At 40.9% G+C, this 18420-nt stretch overlaps 2 protein-coding genes across 3 annotated transcripts in view; one reads left to right on the forward strand and one right to left on the reverse strand.

Moving 5' to 3' along the window:
- The first annotated feature begins 6174 nt into the window (after positions 1-6174).
- On the forward strand, positions 6175-10383 carry LOC132385945 (uncharacterized). Its single transcript, XM_059958177.1, has 2 exons — positions 6175-6627; positions 9603-10383. Exons 1-2 carry the CDS (start codon positions 6208-6210, stop codon positions 9903-9905), a joined length of 723 nt encoding a protein of 240 aa, XP_059814160.1. The 5' UTR covers positions 6175-6207; the 3' UTR covers positions 9906-10383.
- A 1945-nt stretch (positions 10384-12328) lies between these two features.
- LOC132385944 (nuclear factor 7, brain-like) overlaps positions 12329-18420 on the reverse strand; it is a 28198-nt gene continuing 22106 nt past the window's right edge. The window contains exons 6-7 of one of the 2 annotated variants that reach the window (XR_009509351.1): positions 17041-17635; positions 12329-16302 (exon numbers count right to left, since the gene is read on the reverse strand). Coding sequence is in view for 1 of the 2 variants with exons in the window: in XM_059958175.1 (XP_059814158.1) it covers positions 17106-17635 (530 nt within the window). In the remaining variant the exon portion in view is untranslated. Of the gene's footprint in view, positions 17636-18420 lie in introns of both variants that reach the window. The other variant, XM_059958175.1, reaches the window with a different exon arrangement.

Genomic DNA, 18420 nt, shown 5'->3' on the forward strand with positions numbered 1-18420 from the left:
TTTAAAGTAGATTAACACACACAAAATGCTGGAGGAACTCAGCAGGCCAGGAAGCATCTCTGGAAAAGAGTAGACAGTCGATGGCTTGGGCTGAAACCCTTCATCAGGACCTGTATTGCTTAAGGATCTGTGCATTTCCATCCCGTGTCCTAATGAGGGGTTGTGGGCGATTGGGTTGTGGGAAAGGGGAAAAAGGAATACTCATCCAAGTCCCATCTCCACACCTTCACTGGGAATAAATTCACGGGGAAACTTTATCCTTACTTTGCGACAGGGGATGAAAACCAGTGGCTGAGAATCAGCTCCCGTTATGCTCCAGGTCTGTAAATGGGTTGGGTCCTGGGACTGGCGTCAGGAGTAAGATTACTGTAAATGTAAATATGCAGAGAGTGAAATAATCATGAGATGAGAATTATCGATCCATTAATTTTAACTCGTTCACCGCGTCCAACAACAGAATAGAATAGGGTCCTGAGCTCCCCCGGGTCCTACAGTCCATCCGTAATGAGACAGGTTAAATGGGACAAGTGGGGGTGGTGCTGACTGGAAAAGACAGTGAAGATTGTTCATTAAGTTCATCTGCCATTTCTTTGTCCCCCATTACTACATCACCAGCATCATTTTCCAGTGGTCCAGTATCAACTCTCATCTCCCTTTCACTCTTCATGTAAATGAAAACTAAACTTTTAGTATCCTGATTTATATTGTTGGCCAGTTTGCCCTCATATTTCGTCTTGACCATTCTTATGGCTTTTTTTGTTGCCTTTTGTTGGATTTTAAGAGCATCCCAATAACCCAACATCCCACTCACCTTTGCTACCTTATATGCCATTTCCTTAGGCTTAACACAGTCGTTAACTTCACTTGTCAGCGACGGATTCCTACCCCCGCCATTGGAGAACTTCTTCGGTGGGACATGTCTCTCCTGCTGTTCCCACATCCGTCAGCCAACTCTGTTAAGTCGTCATCCCCAGAGTAACGTCCCAATACAATTGGGACGATTCCAGTATTATATTCCTCTGCATGTTCAATACTGTGAATTAATTTAACGTCAGTCCTATAACTTAATAAAGTTTTTATCTGAAAACTATCAACCCCTCAAAGATTGTACTGAAGACTGCATTTGATTTTTTTCACCCATATCTGCTTCACACTGAAATAGTATGTGTTTAAAAGTTTCATAATGACAAAATGTACACAACAGTCATATGAAGCAAGGTTAGCAGAGCTGGGACCTTTTTCTTTGGAGCGTAGAAGAATGAGAGGGGACTTGATAGAGGTCTAGAAGATTATGAGAGGCATAGATAGGGTGGATAGTCAGTACCTGTTCCCCAGGGCACCAATAACAAACACCAGAGGACATAGGTACAAAATTAAGGGATGGAAGTTTAGGGGAGACATTAGGGGTAAGTTTTATTTTACACAGAGGGTTGTGAGTGCCTAGAATGACTTGCCAGGGTTGGTGGTGGAGGCTAAAACATTAGGGGTATTTAAGAACCTCTTGGAGAGGCACATGGCTGAAAGAAAATTAGAGGGTTATGGGGTAGTGTGGGTTTAGTACTTTTTTAAAGGATTATATGGGTCGGCACAACATGAAGGGCTGAAGGGCCTGTTCTGCGCTGTAGTGTTCTATGGTTCTATGGTCCTGTGACACAGAATGAAGTTTTCTAATTAAATACAAGGCATAATTAAGCACAGTGTTGGCAATTCTAAGTCGTGTCAATATCATTCCTTCCCTTCCTGTTTTAAGCCCTTCTTCCATAAACTCAACTTATTTATGTATTCTGTAAAGGCATCAGTCCTTATGGCAATTTTCCTTCAGATCTTGCCATAAGTCCTGAATTCTTAACCCTACCATCCCCTTAGCTTCTGATTTGCGAAGTGGAATGTCTATATCCACAGTTGAACTTCTAACAGGTTTTGTTGCTAAACAGTCAACTCCATCATTTCCCTCAACAGTGCGATGTGCAGGGCCCATAAGGTGCAGACATATGAACCGAACTTTGTATATGAAATAATGCTTGATGAGTTTCCAACAGTCAATCTGACCTACTGCTAGAATGTCCTGTTTTAAGGCTCATCAAAACCGAAAGAGAATCTGAACAAATTACAAGTTTGCAAGGACCAATTTCCTCCACACACTGTAACCCTAAAATCAAAGCAAAGAATTCTGCTTCATATACCCACAAATGGCTGGTAAGTGATTTCTTTATCATTGCCTGCAACTCAGGCACACACAAAAAATGAGAACAGACACACTAACATTCCCAGTTAAATTACGTTTTAACCCATCTGTAAAAATGCTGACCGTATGATAATAACTTTCATTAATATACTCGTGAACCAACAGACTCTCAGGCAGAACGGAATCCAATTGTGTAACCTAAAATTAACTACAGTCGTTGGAAAAAACAACAAAGTGGGGTTACTGAGAAAGCTACAGTGGAACATATTGTATCATCCAATACACTCATATTCCCAGCGTGATAAGAACCCAGCCACCCAGAACTAAAAGCATTCTTCTTGTGATGTTCCCCACCACCCTTTAGCACAGGATGTTCAATCCAATTTGTTTACGTCAACTTCCACCTCTGTCCCTGGAAGGGCAATTGTCCCATTTCAACCAGTAAAGCCGAATCAGGGGACGACCTGACTTAACCACAACACAATCTTAAAGCACGAAATGAATCACACCCAAACATCATAAAGTTGAAGAGGAAGGTGATCTATAAACCACAAACATAATCAAGAACAGATCCAATTAAACAAACGAGATTGATCATCAAATATTTTCATGTCACACCCAAGAATACTCACAGGGATAACGAAGAGTATTTAATGTTTCTTTACATTTATCAATTATTTTCTGATCCGGTGCTTCAATGTCAGCTTATTATCTGTCCACATGCCTGGAAATCTCACAATTGACACCTTTTAAGGAGTTTGACCATATCATTTCCAATCAAGTGCAGGTCCATTAATCCTGTTTGTAAAGCACATAACTTGTGTTTTTGCTACTGAAAGCTTAAATCCCATCTAGTCGCCGACTGTTCGACCTTACTAATTGCTAAAGCATCCTATATACAGTAAAAGTGAAATTTCTACCTCTAATCCATAAACCTCCATCATCTGCACATAGAGATTTACACAATGAAAAACCTGTCTCAGAGAAAAATATTATTAATTATAATATTGTTATGATCCCAGCCCCCTCCTTTGTGAGAATCGCAAGAGCACCCTTTGAGGAGGGGGGGGGGGGTCAGTAGACCCAGGAAGTCAGAGAGAGAGGAACGTGAAAAATTGCACGTCCCACCAGGGATACAGAATAAGATGCCAGCAACTATTGTCTCATGGAGACCACGTGAAAAGCCCTTGGGCAAGGTGGGCTGGTTGAGAGAGAGATTGCATCATCTCAACCTGATTGACACCTGCGTCCCCGTGAGGAAGTATAAAGGAGAGTCTCAGGGGGACAGCCCCTTAGACGCACCCAGAAGACACGAGAGAGCGATCCCGCAGTAGCGGGATGCCATTCTGAAGGAAGCCACGTGCGTTAGATTCCGGGATTGGAATTTGTGGCTGGAATCACAGGAAACCGCTTTTAACTAACATCGGGGAGAGGGAACCAACGCTTCCCCGATTTCACCGAAGATTCATCAAGACTCGGCAAGTTCTTTCTCTTCTCCCCCACCCAATCTCTCTCTCGGTCGCCCCACGCAAAACCCAGCGATTTTCAAAGGGCTGCGGCCTGCAGACTTTCAGACTGACTTTTATATTTCCAACGGACAATCTATTAACCCCTAGACACCAGCAGAGCTCACTTCTTAATGATGATGATTACTATACCCGCGCTTTAGATTGAATGTTGACAATGTGCACTATCTAAATGTATGTATTAACCCTACTTTTGTGTCCCTTTACGAGTAAAACGTTTGAAAATAGTGACATCAGACTTCAACGGACCTCTCTATCTTTGCTGGTAAGTTCTCCAGTTACGGGATTCATAACAATATAAAATAATAAATACTGCCTGTGGGATCCCAGTCTCTATCTCATAACAACCTGAATATAACTTTCCCACCCATACCTGACACAAAACGTTCAATTAAAACAACTCAAAGTTAGATAATAGCCCCTCCATCCCCATTTCCACAATTTCATAAAAATTCTTTCCTTACAGAAATACCATCTGCCTTTTGAATAGTAAAAATACTGCTGTTACAACATCTATATTTAACTGGCTTTACTAATACCATCTTTTAAATATAAACATGAATTCAATGTCATACTTGCCCATCCAGACCTTTACAAGACGTACAAATAGAAACAATCAGAAAAAATTGTACAATAGCCCTCTCATTTGCATTTCCAAAAATTAATCAAAAGTCCATCCTTCAATAAATATCATTTGCCTTTTCAATATCAAAAATATTGCTATTACAACATCTTTATTTAACTGTACTTTCCTATTATGATCTTCCAAACCCAAACTGATTCCAATGTTATTTAAGGCAGAGATTGCTAGGTATCTGAGTAGCCAGGGTATCAACGGTTATGGTGAGAAGGTGGGGGAGTGGGACTAAATGGGAGAATGGATCAGCTCATGATAAAATGGCAGAGCAGACTCGATGGGCTGAATGACTGACTTCTGCTCCTTTTTCTTACGGTCTTATTCTACCGTTCCAAATTCCCCATTGATAAAACAAGAAGTTACCTCTTCTATCGAAAATATAATTCAAACATTCGATTACCATACATTCTACAAGTTTACATTAATGAGACTTTAATGATATTGGCCTACAAGGAGGATCAGACGGGGAGATCCAGGTTTTAGAATGGGAACTACTACAACCATTTTCCATGAGAAAAGTGGATGGCCAAACCTCCAAATACGATTCAGAAAGCTAATATTTTTCAAAAGAAAATTACACACATACCTGTTGAATCAAGATTTTCGACAAGTTCATGATGCATTTTATTCCCATTCACAACACTATACTCTGCCCCTTTTCCTTATAAAACTGACAACACCACCCCTCTACCAACTGACCTGTCAAGCCAAATGACAATATAATCCTGCACAGGAATAAAACTTAAAATGTGCAGGTTTCCTGAACGGATATAACATCGGAAGAATCTGACCAATCAGAAATAAACTGCTGAAAGTGTTGGCCATGTAAAATCAGGCTTCTTGCATTTCACTTCAATATTTCAATCCCATTACATATCTTCACAAGTAGACTGGGATGCAGAAACCCCCACAAATCAGAGCTTCATTTACAGCTTCCCACAGAACACCAGTTACACCAAGATACCTTTCTGCAGCTTTCACAATAATTTTAATTTCCTCAGTAGGATGAGATGCCTGATCAGTACAATTCACCCGATTGGTTATAAACTTCACAAACTTCATTTTATCCAGCAGTGAAGTATCTTTGGTGAGAGAACTGTGATGCCGGCATATATCCACTGACGTCACAGTCTGTTCTCTGAGTGGGATCACTTTATCCAGTTTACCTGCTCTGCTTGCTGTACTTGTCCTTGAACAGGCCCTTCTGCTCACTGTGTTGTTCTGAACCAATTGAACTGGTCACTTCATGCCTTACTAAACCAATCCCTTCTGCCAACACAAGGAACACATCCCTCCATTCTCCTCACATCCACGTGGGATCCAATAGCCTCTATCACATCTGCCTCCACCACCACCCGATATTCACTCCAGACACCCACCACTCTGGGAATGAAAAACAAAACTTGAACCGCAAATCTTTTTTAAACATTCTGAGTCAAGTTTTTAACATCATTGTCTTTTCTAATTGTTTTTTTTCCCAACAGCAGCTATGCAGAGAAAAGACAAAATTACACTAAATCGCAAAATACCTCAATACTGCAAAAAGTTCCAATGAGGATGTGTTCCCCCTTTCTCCTGAAGTGCATGCCCTCTGGCATTGGACATTTCCTCCTTAGAGAGAAAATCCCGTCTCTCCACTCTGTCTGTGTCTCTCACATTCCTGTAAACGTCTGTCAGACCTCCCTCAGCCTCTGCCACTCCGGAGAAAATTCCCCGAGATTGTCCGGTCTCACTTTATCCAGGCAGCATCCTGTTAAGCCTCTCCCACTCACCATCCAAAACCTCCGCATTATTCCTGTCTTCAAATGCAATTCTAGATAAACTAGAGATTTATACAACTGCAACATAACTGCCTGACAATGGAACCACTATCTGGGAGTTATGATCTCGGATTCCAAGATCCCCCTGTAGATCAACACAGTCCAATCTCGCCCCATGAATATAACAGCAAAGAGATAATGCTGAGGCTTTATAAGACTCTAGTCAGGCCACACTTGGAGTATTGTCAACAGTGTTGGGCCCCACATCTCAGACATGATGTGTTGTCATTGGAGAGAGTCCAGAGGAAGTTCAGAAAGATGATTAAGGGAATGAAGGGGTTAAAATATGAGGAGCACTTAGCAGCTTTGACCCTGTGCTCACTGGAACTCAGACAAATGCGGAGGCATCTCAATGAAACCTACCGAATGTTGAAAGGACTGGATAAGGTGGATGTGGAGGAGGTATTTCCTGTGGTGGGGCACAGCCACAAAGTTAAGGGGCCACCTTTTCAAACAGAGGTAAGCAGCTTATTTTTTTAATTAGCCAAGAGTATTGGATCTGTGGAATGCTCTGCCACAGACTGCGGTGGAGACCGAGTGTGTGGGTATATTCAAGGTGGAAGTTGATCGTTTCCTGATCAGTCAGGGGATCAAAGGATATGGCGGGAGGTCAAATATCTGGAATTGAGTGCGATCTGGGATCAGTCATGATGGAAAGGTGGCTGACTCAATGGGCTGAATGGCCTAACTCTGTTCCTATGCCTTATGGACTTATGAACAGAAGCCCCCTCAATCATGATGAATCTCCTCTGCACTCTTCCAGCACAAAACAACCTTTGTACGGAGTGCTAAGCGGAACTGAATGCAACTTTTCAAGAACGTTATCATGTCAGGCAGCATCTGTTGAGGGGATTAGAGTCGATGGTTGGGACAGAACCCGTCACTTACGGCACTAACACAGGCCTTTCGGCCCAACCTTTTCATGCTGTCCTCCTGTCCATTTAAACTAATCCCTCTGCCTGTCTTTGACACAGAACACAGAAATTTACAGCACATTACAGGCTCTTCAGCCCACAATGTTGTACCGACCATGTAACCTACTCTAGAGGCTGCCTAGGATTTCCCGATCATATAGCCCTCTGTGTTTCTAACCTCCATGACGCTATCTAAGAGTCTATTAAAATATCCTGTTGTATCCACCTCCACCATCGCTGCCGGCAGTGCATTCCACGCACCCACCACTCTGTGTGTAAGAAACTTACCCCTGACATTCCCTCAGTACCGACTTCTAAGCAGCTAAAACTACGTCCCCACGTGTTAGGCACTTCAAGCCTTGGAAAATGCCTCTGGCTATCCACATGGTCAAAGCCTCTCATCCTCCGTCGCTCCAAGGAGGAAAGGCTAAGTTCACTCAATCTATTCTCATAAGGCATGCTCTCCAATCCAAGAGCAACATCCTTGTAAATCTACTCTACACTCTCTATAGTACCCACATCCTTCCTTTAGTGAGGCCACCAGAACTGAACACAGGACTCCCAAGTGGGGTCCAACTAACCCCATAGCCCTGCCGTGTTGGGGTACAATTACTTATGTACAGGTTTGGAGAAATATAGCTTCAACATCACCTCACAGCTCTTGAACTCAATCCCACGGTTGATGAAGGGCATCACACCAGACCCCTTCCTAACAACACTGCCAACCTCCACAGCAGCTTTGAGTGTCGTATGGACATGGACCCCAAGATCTCTCTGACCGTCCACACTGCCAAGAGTCTTACCATTAATATTATATTCTTTGTTCAAATTTGACCTGCAGAAATGAACCTCTTCATCTGTGTTGAACTCCATCTGCGCTTCCCAGTTCTGCATCCAAGGCAAGGAAATAGATTGCTGAGCCTCTGGCGAAGATCATTATGTCCTCATTGTCCACGGAAATTGTACCGGAGTATTGGAGGGAGGCGAATGTTGTCCCCTTGTTCAAAAAGGGTAGTAGGGATAGTCCCGATAATTATAGACCATTGAGCATTACATCTGTGGTGGGAAAGCTGTTGGAAAAGATTCAGAAAGATAGGATTTATTGGCATTTAAAGAATCATGGTCTGATCAGTGACAGTCAGCATGGCTTTCTGAAGGACAGATCGTGTCTAAAAAGCCTGATGGAGTTCTTTTAAGAGGTGACCAGGCATATAGATGAGGGTAGTGCAGTGGATGTGATCTACATGGATTTTAGTAATGCATTTGATTAAGTTACACACGGTAGGCTTATTCATAAAGTCAGGAGGAATGGGAACCAGGGATGTTTGACCAGGTGGATTCAGAATTGGCTTGCCTGCAGAAAGCAGAGAGTTCTGGTGGAGGGAGTACATTTGGATTGGAGGGTTGTGACTAGTGGTATCCCACAAGGGTCAGTTCTGGGACCCCTACTTTTTGTGATTTTTATTAACGACCTGGTTGTGGGGGTAGAAGAATGGATTGGCAAGTTTGCAGAAGACACAAAGATTGGTGGTGTTGTGGATAATGAAGAGGATTGTCAAAGATTGCTGAGAGACATTGATAGGATGCAGGAGTGGGCTGAGAATTGGCAGATGGAGTTCGACCCAGAGAAGTGTGAGGTGGTACACTTGGGAAGGACAAACTCCAAGGCAGAGTACAAAGTAAATGGCAGGATACTTCGCAGTGCAGCGGAGCAGAGGGATCTGGGGCTACATGTACACAGATCCCTGAAAGTTGCCTCACAGGTAGACAGAGTAGTTAAGAAATCTTATGCGTTGTTAGCTTTCATAACTCGAGGGATAGAGTTTAAGAGTCGCGATGTAATGATGCAGCTCTATAAAACTCTGGTTGGGCCACAGGGAGTACTCTGTCCAGTTCTGGTCACCTCACTATAAGAAGGATGTGGAAGCACTGGAAAGGGTACAGAGGAGACTTACCAGAATGCTGCTTGGTTTAGAGAGTATGGATTATGATCAGAGATTAAGGGAGCTAGGGCTTTACTCTCTGGAGAGAAGGAGGATGAGAGGAGAAATGATAGAGGTATAGTTGATATTAAGGGGAATAGATAGAGTGGACAGCCAGCGCCTCTTCCCCAGGGCACCACTGCTCAATACAAGAGGTCATGGCTTTCAGGTAAGGGGAGGAAATTCAAGGAGGATATGAGAGCATGATTTTATACTCAGAGAGTGGTTGGTGCGTGGAATGCACTGCCCGAGTCACTGGTGGAGGCAGATACACTGGTGAAGTTTAAGAGACTACTAGACAGATATATGGAGGAATTTAAGATTAGGGAGGCAGAGTTTAAGGGTCGGCACAACATTGTGGGCCGAAGGGCCTGTACTGTGCTGTATTATTCTGTTTTCTATCTATTTCTCGCTGGAATCTCTCTTTTAGTTTAATTGTTTATTGAAGGCACGACACAGTACAGAAAACGTAATGCATTACATTTTCCTCCATTTTGCTTTGATACCTTACCCCAAAACACCACCACAACGTCATCAGTGGGAGTTGTGGTCATTGTCCTCGCTCGCTCCCTGTCAAAGCATGTTTCGTCAGCCACCACCGACGTCACCGAAACAGACCCACCGAGGCGCGAAGGAGAATCACACCCGTCCTTGTGGGCGCCGAGGCCGGCGACACCGACAGAAGCGACTCGCTGATTTCCGGCATGGCGATGGAGCGGAAGAGGAGGGGCTGGTCATGGGCCGATTTCCTTCAGCCTATCGCAGCTCAAACTTAATACTAACCCCTGCTGTCATTGGCTGCAGTGCCTGTCGCTCAAGTGGGAACTCAGAGGGTGATTAGTTTATGTGAACGTCAGTCAGCCTTCCTGTCTTTATGAGTTTGGATTTGGATTTATAACGGGACAGGAAGCAAATTGGGAGAAATGTGAGTTTTTATGTGATGGTGCATCAGTCTCCGAGCGACATTATCAACAATAAAAGGGCAAAGGCCGTGGTGAGGAAGTAGGTGATTTACTGGAGGTTATATGGAGATAATATTGGAAGGGATATCAAACTTGGAATTGTTTGGGATATGATTTAGAAAATGGGGGGATTTGTGGGGATCATAATATTCCAGTGTTGATTATTGAGGGCAAAATGATTGTTACTGAAACAGGGAAGGTTGTGTTACTGGCTGGGTCATTTGCTGAGATTCATAATCAGGATAATTTAAGTGAAGAAATTAAACAATGTAGGGATATGTTTTTCAGTGAATACTCTGATGTGCTGGAAGTCAGCTGCAGCAATGATAGTATCACTGATGGCGAGATTTCTTTGTATGAATTTAAGAAGTGTATTAATAATGCAGGTCTGCTGTCTCCAGGAAAGAGTGATATTTGAAATTGTAATTGTATATAATTTGCATTTGTAAAATATTAAATATTTGAATTGTGCATCCACTTTCCTCATGGAAAATGGAAATAGTAGTGCCTGAAAACCTGGCAGATCCCCATTTGATCCTTCTAGTTAAGGGCCTATATCGTAAAAGTCTCATTTATGTAACCTTATGGAATGTATAGTAATCAAGCGCTTGAGTTATATTTTGGAAAGAGTGGTGATAAAGTGTTTTATTGGAGTGGATTTTGGAAGTGTGAAATGACATTAGATTCAATTTTAGGTTTGGAAGATGATATTCGGAAAGCACAATTAAATAAAGATGTTGTAATAGCAATATTTCTTGAGACTGAAAAGGGAAATGATATGGAAGAAAGGTCTTTTGATTAAATTAGGAGTAAGGGGGACATTGTATAATTTTTCTGAGTTTTTGTTTTGTATAGACTGTCCAAGTAACGGTTGGCATGTTTGTGTCTATGAGATAGAGAATGGAATCCCACAAGGCAGTATTTGTAGCCCTTCATTATTTAATATTATGATTAATGATATTTTCTCTGAGATGGGAAAATGGGATTCCCTGGGTAAATCACAATATACAGATGACTTAGCTTTATGGATTAGAGGTATTAACTGCAATTTACAATTAATAGATCAAACAGTGGGCAGATTGATGAGGATTGCAAGCTTTCAGTCGTTAAAACACCCTACGTGGTTTACAAACAGCATTAATAGACTTGCGCTTGATTTTAACTTATAGGATTAATGTCTCGAGGAAGTGTCAGTGGTAAGATTTCTCAGTATGTGGATGGATAATAAGCTGACGGGGAAGCACCCATCAGTAAAATAATTGATAAATGTAAAGGAGCTTTAAATCCCCTCAGATATCTATGTGGGTATTCTTGGGTGCAGAACGAAAATCTTTGTTGACAAATTATATTTGTTTAATTTGATCTGTTCTTGATTATGTCTGTGTGGCTTGTGGATCACCTTCATCTTCAAATTAAAAGTGTTTGTATGTGATACAATTACAGACTTTTAGATTGTCTTCTGGTGCGGTAATGTTGTCTCCTGTTTTGGCGTTACTGATTGCAATGGGACAATTGCCCTCAAAGTAACAGAGGTTCAAGTTGTTGTCAACATACTGGATTAATTTGCGGGTCAAGGAAATGATCATCCTGTTAAAGGTGCGCTGGAGGACGGTTGGGGACATCACTAGAAGAGTGTTTTTTGTTTTGGGTGGCTGGGTTCTTACCACGCTGCGAATATGGGTGTATTTGATGATACAACATGTCCCACTGTAGCGTACTCTGTAACCCCACATTGCTTTTTCCAATGACTTCAGTTGATTTTAGTTTTTACACGATCAGATTCGGTTCTGCCTGAGAGTCTGTTGGTCATCAGTATATTAATGAAAGTTATTATCATACAGTAACCATTTTTACAGATGAATCAAAAGATAATTTAATTGGGGATGTTGGTGTGGCTGTTTTTGTGTGCCTGAATTGCAGGTAATGATAAAGAAATTACTTATAGCCATTTATCAGCATAGAAGGCTGAATTCTTTGCCAACAGTTTAGGCTTACAGTGGATGGAAGAAATTGGTCCTTATAATTTGCTCAGAATATATTTTGGTTTTGATGAGTCTTAAACAGGTCATTCTGGCAGTAGGTCAGATTGACTGTTGGAAACTTGTCAAACGGTATTTCATATATAAAGTTTGATTTATATGTCTGCACATGATGGGCCCTTCATATCACACTGTTGAGGGAAATGATGATGTTGACTGTTTAGCTCCAAAAGCTGTTAAATGTTAAGCTGTGGATATAGACCTTCCACATAGCAAATTAGAAGCTAAAAGGTTGGTAGTGTTAAGAATTAGGGGCTTATGGCAAGACGTAGGATAATGGACGTAAAGACAGACACCTTTCCAGAATACATAAACCTGTTGGGTTTATAGAAGAAGGGCTTAAAACAAGTGAAGGAATGATATTCACATGACAGAAATATCCACACTATGCTTACTTATGCCTTGTAACTAATTGGAAAACTTCATTCTGTGTCGTGTACATTTTGTCATTATGAAACCGTCGAAACACATACTATTTCAATGTGAAGCGTACAAGGCTGAAGAAAAATCAAATGCAGTCTTCAGTACAATCTTTGCGAGGGTAGATAGTTTTCAAATAAAAGCTATTAAATTATGGGACTGACTTTAAATCAATTCACAGTTTGAGCTGGAAAAGGCACGTAATAATTGTGTTAAACGTAAGGAAATAACATAAAGGGTAGCAAAGGTGAGTGGGCTGTTGGATTACTGAGATGCTCTTTTTATTTATTTATTATTTTTTTAGAAAATTACAAAGAATAAACGTAATGAAAAATTAGTAAGTAAAAGAAAAATAATATTAATCCTCCCCCTCCCCACCTTAACCCTTATCTAAAGAAAGAAATAAAGAAGAAAATTGTCTCGATATTGGAGGATACCCTCATGATCCATGGAGTTCAAAATAATTTTAATATTTATTCTTACTTTCCCCAATTGCATTATAATTTTATCTTCAAAGGACCTATATATTTAATCCCATCTTTTGTAGGTATGGGAGCCAAATTTTGAAAAATATATCATATTCATTTCTTAGATTATATGTAATTTTTTCAAGTGGAATACAACTATATTTCATTATTCCAATAATCCATAGTTAAATATAACTCAGATTTCCAAGCAATTGCGATAACTTTTTTAGCTACTGCCAATGCAATATTTATAAACTTTTTCTGATACTTATTCAATTTAATTTTCGGTATTGTCCCTTCAATATCTCCTAATAAAAATAATATTGGACTATTTGGGAGTTGAACTCCAGTACTTTGTTCCAATAAAAGTCAGATATATCGAAAATGGTTGAATTTTAAAACAAGACCAAGTAGAATGTAAAAAAGTACCAATTTCTTGATTACATCGAAAGCATTGGTCAGACATATTTGAATTTAATCTATTTATTTTCTGTGGTGTTATATATAATTGATGTAAAAATTATATTGTATTAATCTAATTAGAACATTTATTGTATTTATCATACTATCAGAACATAATCTTGACCAACTTTTTCCAACAATTTTAACATTCAAATCGGTTTCCCATTTTTGTCTTGATTTATGAATTCCAGATTCAGTCTGTTTTTGAATCAAATTGTACATACAAGATGTAATTTTTAAAATTTTTCCTTTTTGAATTAATATTTCTATTTCACTTGGTTTTGGCATCAACATTGTTTGACCCAGCTTTTCTCGTAAATTGACCTTTAATTGAAAATAAGAGAAAAGAGTGTTGTTTGATATTTTATATTTATTTTTTCATTGATCAAACGACATCAATATACCTCCTTCAAAACAATTACGTATATATTTAATCCCCTTTTGGAACCAATTATGTAAAAGTTTATTATCCATTGTAAAAGGAATAAGCCTATTTTAAATTAAAGTTTGTTTTTGCTAATAAAGATCTCTTTATCTTATCATCCATATTTACCTTATTCCATAAATCAATCGTGTCTTAATATAGGAGATTCTTTTTTTTTCCCGTATCAATTTGGATTCCCATTTATATGTAAAATCTTCTGGTATGTTTTCTCCTATCTTATCTAATTTTATTCTAATCCATGCCAGTTTTTTTTTCATCAAAAAAAGATGCAATAAATCTAAGTTCATTTGCTTTATCATAATTCCTAAAATTTGGAAGTTGTAACCCTCCTAAATCAAATTTACATCTCAATTTTTCCAATGATATTCTTGACATCTTTCCTTTCCAAAGAAATTTCCTTACATATTTATTTAGTTCTTGAAAAAACTTCTGCGGTAATTGTATTGGTTAGGTTTGGAATAAATATTGCAATCTATGGAATATATTCATTTTTAAAGCATTAACTCTACCTATTAATGTTATTGGTAACATCATCCATTTATCAAGATCCTCTTTTATTTTTTTTAATAAGGGCAAATAATGTTATTTATATAAATTTTTTACATCATTGTCAACTCTGATACCTAAATATTTTATCCCATTTATTGAGCATCGAAATTGAGTTACTAATCGACATTGATTATAATTTCCTTTGGTAAGGGGTAAAATTTCACTTTTATCCCAATTTAATTTATACCCTGATACTTTCCCGTATTCTTCCAATTTAAAAGATAATCTTTGCAAAGATTGTAATGGGTTTGTTAAATAAATCAAAACATCATCAGCAAATAAATTAATCTTATATACTTCTTGATTAACTCTAAAACCGCCAATATCTGAATCTGTTCTAATTAATTCAGCTAATGGTTCTTTTGCCAATACAAATAAAGCAGGTGATAACGGGCAGCCTTGTCTAGTTGACCTCGTTAAGCAAAATGGTGTTGAAATCTGAGCATTTGTAACTACTTTAGCTTGAGGATTAGTATTTAAGGTTTTAATCCATTGTATAAAAGATTTTCCCAGCTCATATTTTTCCAATACCTTAAACAAAAAATCCCATTCCAATTTATCAAATGCTTTTTCTGCATCCAAAGCAAATGCCACACTCATTTCCTCTCTTTTTTGTGCCAGATGAATTATACTAAGTAAGCAGGTTAGATTATCCATTGATTGTCTGTTTTTAATAAAATCTGTTTGATCCATATGTATTAATTTTGGTAAACATTTAGATATTCTATTAGATAAAATTTTTGCTATTATCTTATAATCTGTATTCAACAAAGAAATAGGCCTATATGATGTTGGTTTTAGAGGATCTCTTTTTTTGGCAATACAGTTATGATCGCTGTTAAAAAAGATTGTGGGAGTTTATGCATTCTTTCCACTTGGTATATTAATTCCATAAAGCGAGGAATTAATATATCTTTAAATTTTTTTTATAAAATTCAGGAGGAAAACCATCTTCTTCTGGGGATTTGTTACTCTGAAGTGATCCTAAAGCTTCTTCAACCTCTTTTAATGTAAGGGGCATATCTAATCCTTTCTGTTCTTCCAAATTAAATTTTGGAAGGGTTATTTGTGATAAAAATTTATCTATCTCAGTAATCTTATTTTGTGATTCTGATTGATATAGTTCAGTATAAAAAAAATTAAAGTTTCATTAATTTCTAAAGGTTTATCAGCAACCTTATTTACACTTGTTCTAATTGCATTTATTGTTTTAAAAGCCTGTTCTGTTTTCAACTGCCAAGCAAGAATTTTATGTGATCTTTCACCTAATTCGTAATATTTCTGTTTAGTTCTCATAATTACATTTTTGTACGATACGTCTGGAGGGTATTATATTGTAGTTTTTTATTAACAAGTTGTCTTTGTTTTTCTTCTGTCATATATCTTTGAGATTCTTTTTCTAACTTTATGATATCTTTTCCCAATTTTCCTTCTTAATTTTAGATGTATAACTTATAATCTGACCCCTTAAATATGCTTTCATCGCTTCCTATAATACAATTTTATCCTCAACTGAATGTAAATTTGTATCCAAAAAAAATTGATTCTGTTTTTTCATAAAATCACAAAAATCTTGACGTTTTAATAAAATTGTATTAAATCTCCATCTAAGTTTTATGTCTATTTGAATAAAATGAATAATCTCTTTCTCTTGGATTAATTTTTCTCCATATATCAATCAGGTTTAAATCTTTCATTAATGATAAAGTTAGTTTTATTACTTTTAATTTTGTAACATCTGTAGTTGACCTTTCCAAAACTGGATCTTAACAAAAATTAAAATCTCCGCCTATTAATATTTTATCATTTGCGTCAGCCAAGTTCAAAAAATCTTCTTGTATGAATTTTGCATCATTTTCATTTGGTGCATCAATATTCATAAAAGTCCATAATTCTGAAAAAAATTCACAATGTATAATCACATATCTCCCCACAGAATCAATTATTACATTTTGTATTTTAATTGGTAAAGATTTATTAACCGAAATTGCAACTCCTCTCGATTTTGAATTAAATGAAGTTGCTATAACATTTCCAACCCAATCTCTATTTAATTTCTTATGCCTGTGAACTTACTGAACACATCCTTGCCAGAAAAAAAACTTATCCCAATCCACTCTTCCTGGATCCTTTTTCATTTCCACAAAATTGGCCGTTCTCCAATTTTACCAGAACATTAAGCTGCCAGTTCTGCCCCTCACTAATAGCAGTAATGACGTTATCCCACGTGTCAACCCAAGCCCTAAACTCATCTGTTTTACCGACAATACTCCGTGCATTGAAATAGATGTACCTGAGAATATGTATATCATCCGCTTTTTTTTTCATTTCCGTTTATACATGCAGTCCTCTCATGTTCCTTATCCTCCTGCGCCTCACTATCTGCTCTAACACTCTGGTTCCCCTCCCTCTGCAAATCTAGATTAAATTCCCCGGAGCAGCACTGGCAAATCTACCCGCAAGAATGTTATTCCCCCCCCCCCCCCGCCCAGTTTAGGGGCAAACCGTCCCGTCGGAACAGGCCCCACCTTCCCGGGAACAAAGCCCAATTGTCCAGAAACATGAAGCCCTCCCTCCTGCACCATCTCCTTAGCCACGTATTTAGCTGCACTCTCCGCACATTTATACTTACAGGGACTTTACTCCTGACGCCGGTCCCGGGACCCGACCCGTTTACAGATCCGGAGCGGAACCGGATCAGATTCTCAGCCACTGGTTTCCATCCCAGGTCCGGAAGAGAGGATAAAGTTTCCCCGTGAATTTATTCCCAGTGAATGTGTGGAGATGGGACTTGGTCTCCGCGTTGTAAAATGAAACTGTCCCGTACTCGTAACTGAGATAAACTCCCACCCTCCCGGGGATGGGACCGGCAGCGAGACGGGACTCGGGGGAGGGGGGACCACCGAACACGTCACAATCCCGATATAACACGTCATAATCCCGCCCGATAACCCAGAATCCGGTCTCCGGTCTCAGTCTGACCGGTCCCTTCCTCTCCACAGACTCTGCGGCGACTCCCAGACACCAGCGCCGAATCCCCGTCACCTCCACCTCCCAGTAATGTCTCCCCGATGTGAATCCCTCCGATCCCAGCACACAAGGCCAGTCTGTGAATCTCTTCCCGGTGTCAGGGAGATCCCTCCGGTTCCGGGTCCGTCTCACACTCTTCCGATCCTCAGACACCTCGAGCCGAGGATTCGCCGTTTCCACATCCAGGGTGACAGAGACTGGGGGGGTGGGGAGAAGAAGAGAATTAGAGAGACCCGGGGATCGGGGGGAGAAGCAAAGAATTAGAGATTCCCCGGGGATCGGGGGGAGACTCGGACAGCGCGGCCCCGGGGATCGGGGGGAGACTGGGACAGCGCGACCCCGGGGATCGGGGGAGACTCGGACAGCGCGGCCCCGGGGATCGGGGGAGAGACTCGGCCAGCGCGGTCCCGGGGATCGGGGGAGACTCGGACAGCGCGGTCCCGGGATCGGGGGAGACTCGGACAGCGCGGTCCCGGGGATCGGGGGGAGACTCGGACAGCGCGGCCCCGGGGATCGGGGGGAGATTCGGACAGCGGGGCCCCGGGTTCAGGGGGGAGATTCGGACAGCGGGGCCCCGGGGATCGGGGGGAGACACGGACAGCGCGGCCCCGGGGATCGGGGGGAGACTCGGACAGCGCGGCCCCGGGGATCGGGGGAGACTCGGACAGCGGGGCCACGGGGATCGGAGGGGAGATTCTGACAGCGCGGCCCCGGGGATCGGGGGGAGACTCGGACAGCGCGGCCCCGGGGATCGGGGGAGACTCGGACAGCGGGGCCACGGGGATCGGAGGGGAGATTCTGACAGCGCGGCCCCGGGAATCGGGGAGAGACTCGGACAGCGCGGCCCCGGGGATCGGGGGTGGGGGCTGACTCGGACAGCGCGGCCCCGGGGATCGGGGGGAGACTCGGACAGCGCGACCCCGGGGATCGGGGGGAGACTCGGACAGCGCGGCCCCGGGGATCGGGGGGAGACACGGTCAGC

Source organism: Hypanus sabinus (genome assembly GCF_030144855.1).
Source record: "Hypanus sabinus isolate sHypSab1 chromosome X2 unlocalized genomic scaffold, sHypSab1.hap1 SUPER_X2_unloc_6, whole genome shotgun sequence".
In the NCBI taxonomy this organism is placed as follows: Eukaryota; Metazoa; Chordata; class Chondrichthyes; order Myliobatiformes; family Dasyatidae; genus Hypanus; species Hypanus sabinus.

What these genes read in the sequence shown, in the direction of transcription:
- LOC132385945 (XM_059958177.1), top strand. Translation starts at nt 6,208, where the DNA reads ATGGAACCACTATCTGGGAGTTATGATCTCGGATTCCAAGATCCCCCT. An exon ending in GGCCACCTTTTCAAACAGAG is followed by an intron (nt 6,628 to 9,602) that starts GTAAGCAGCTTA and finishes CAACGTCATCAG; the next exon opens with TGGGAGTTGTGGTCATTGTC.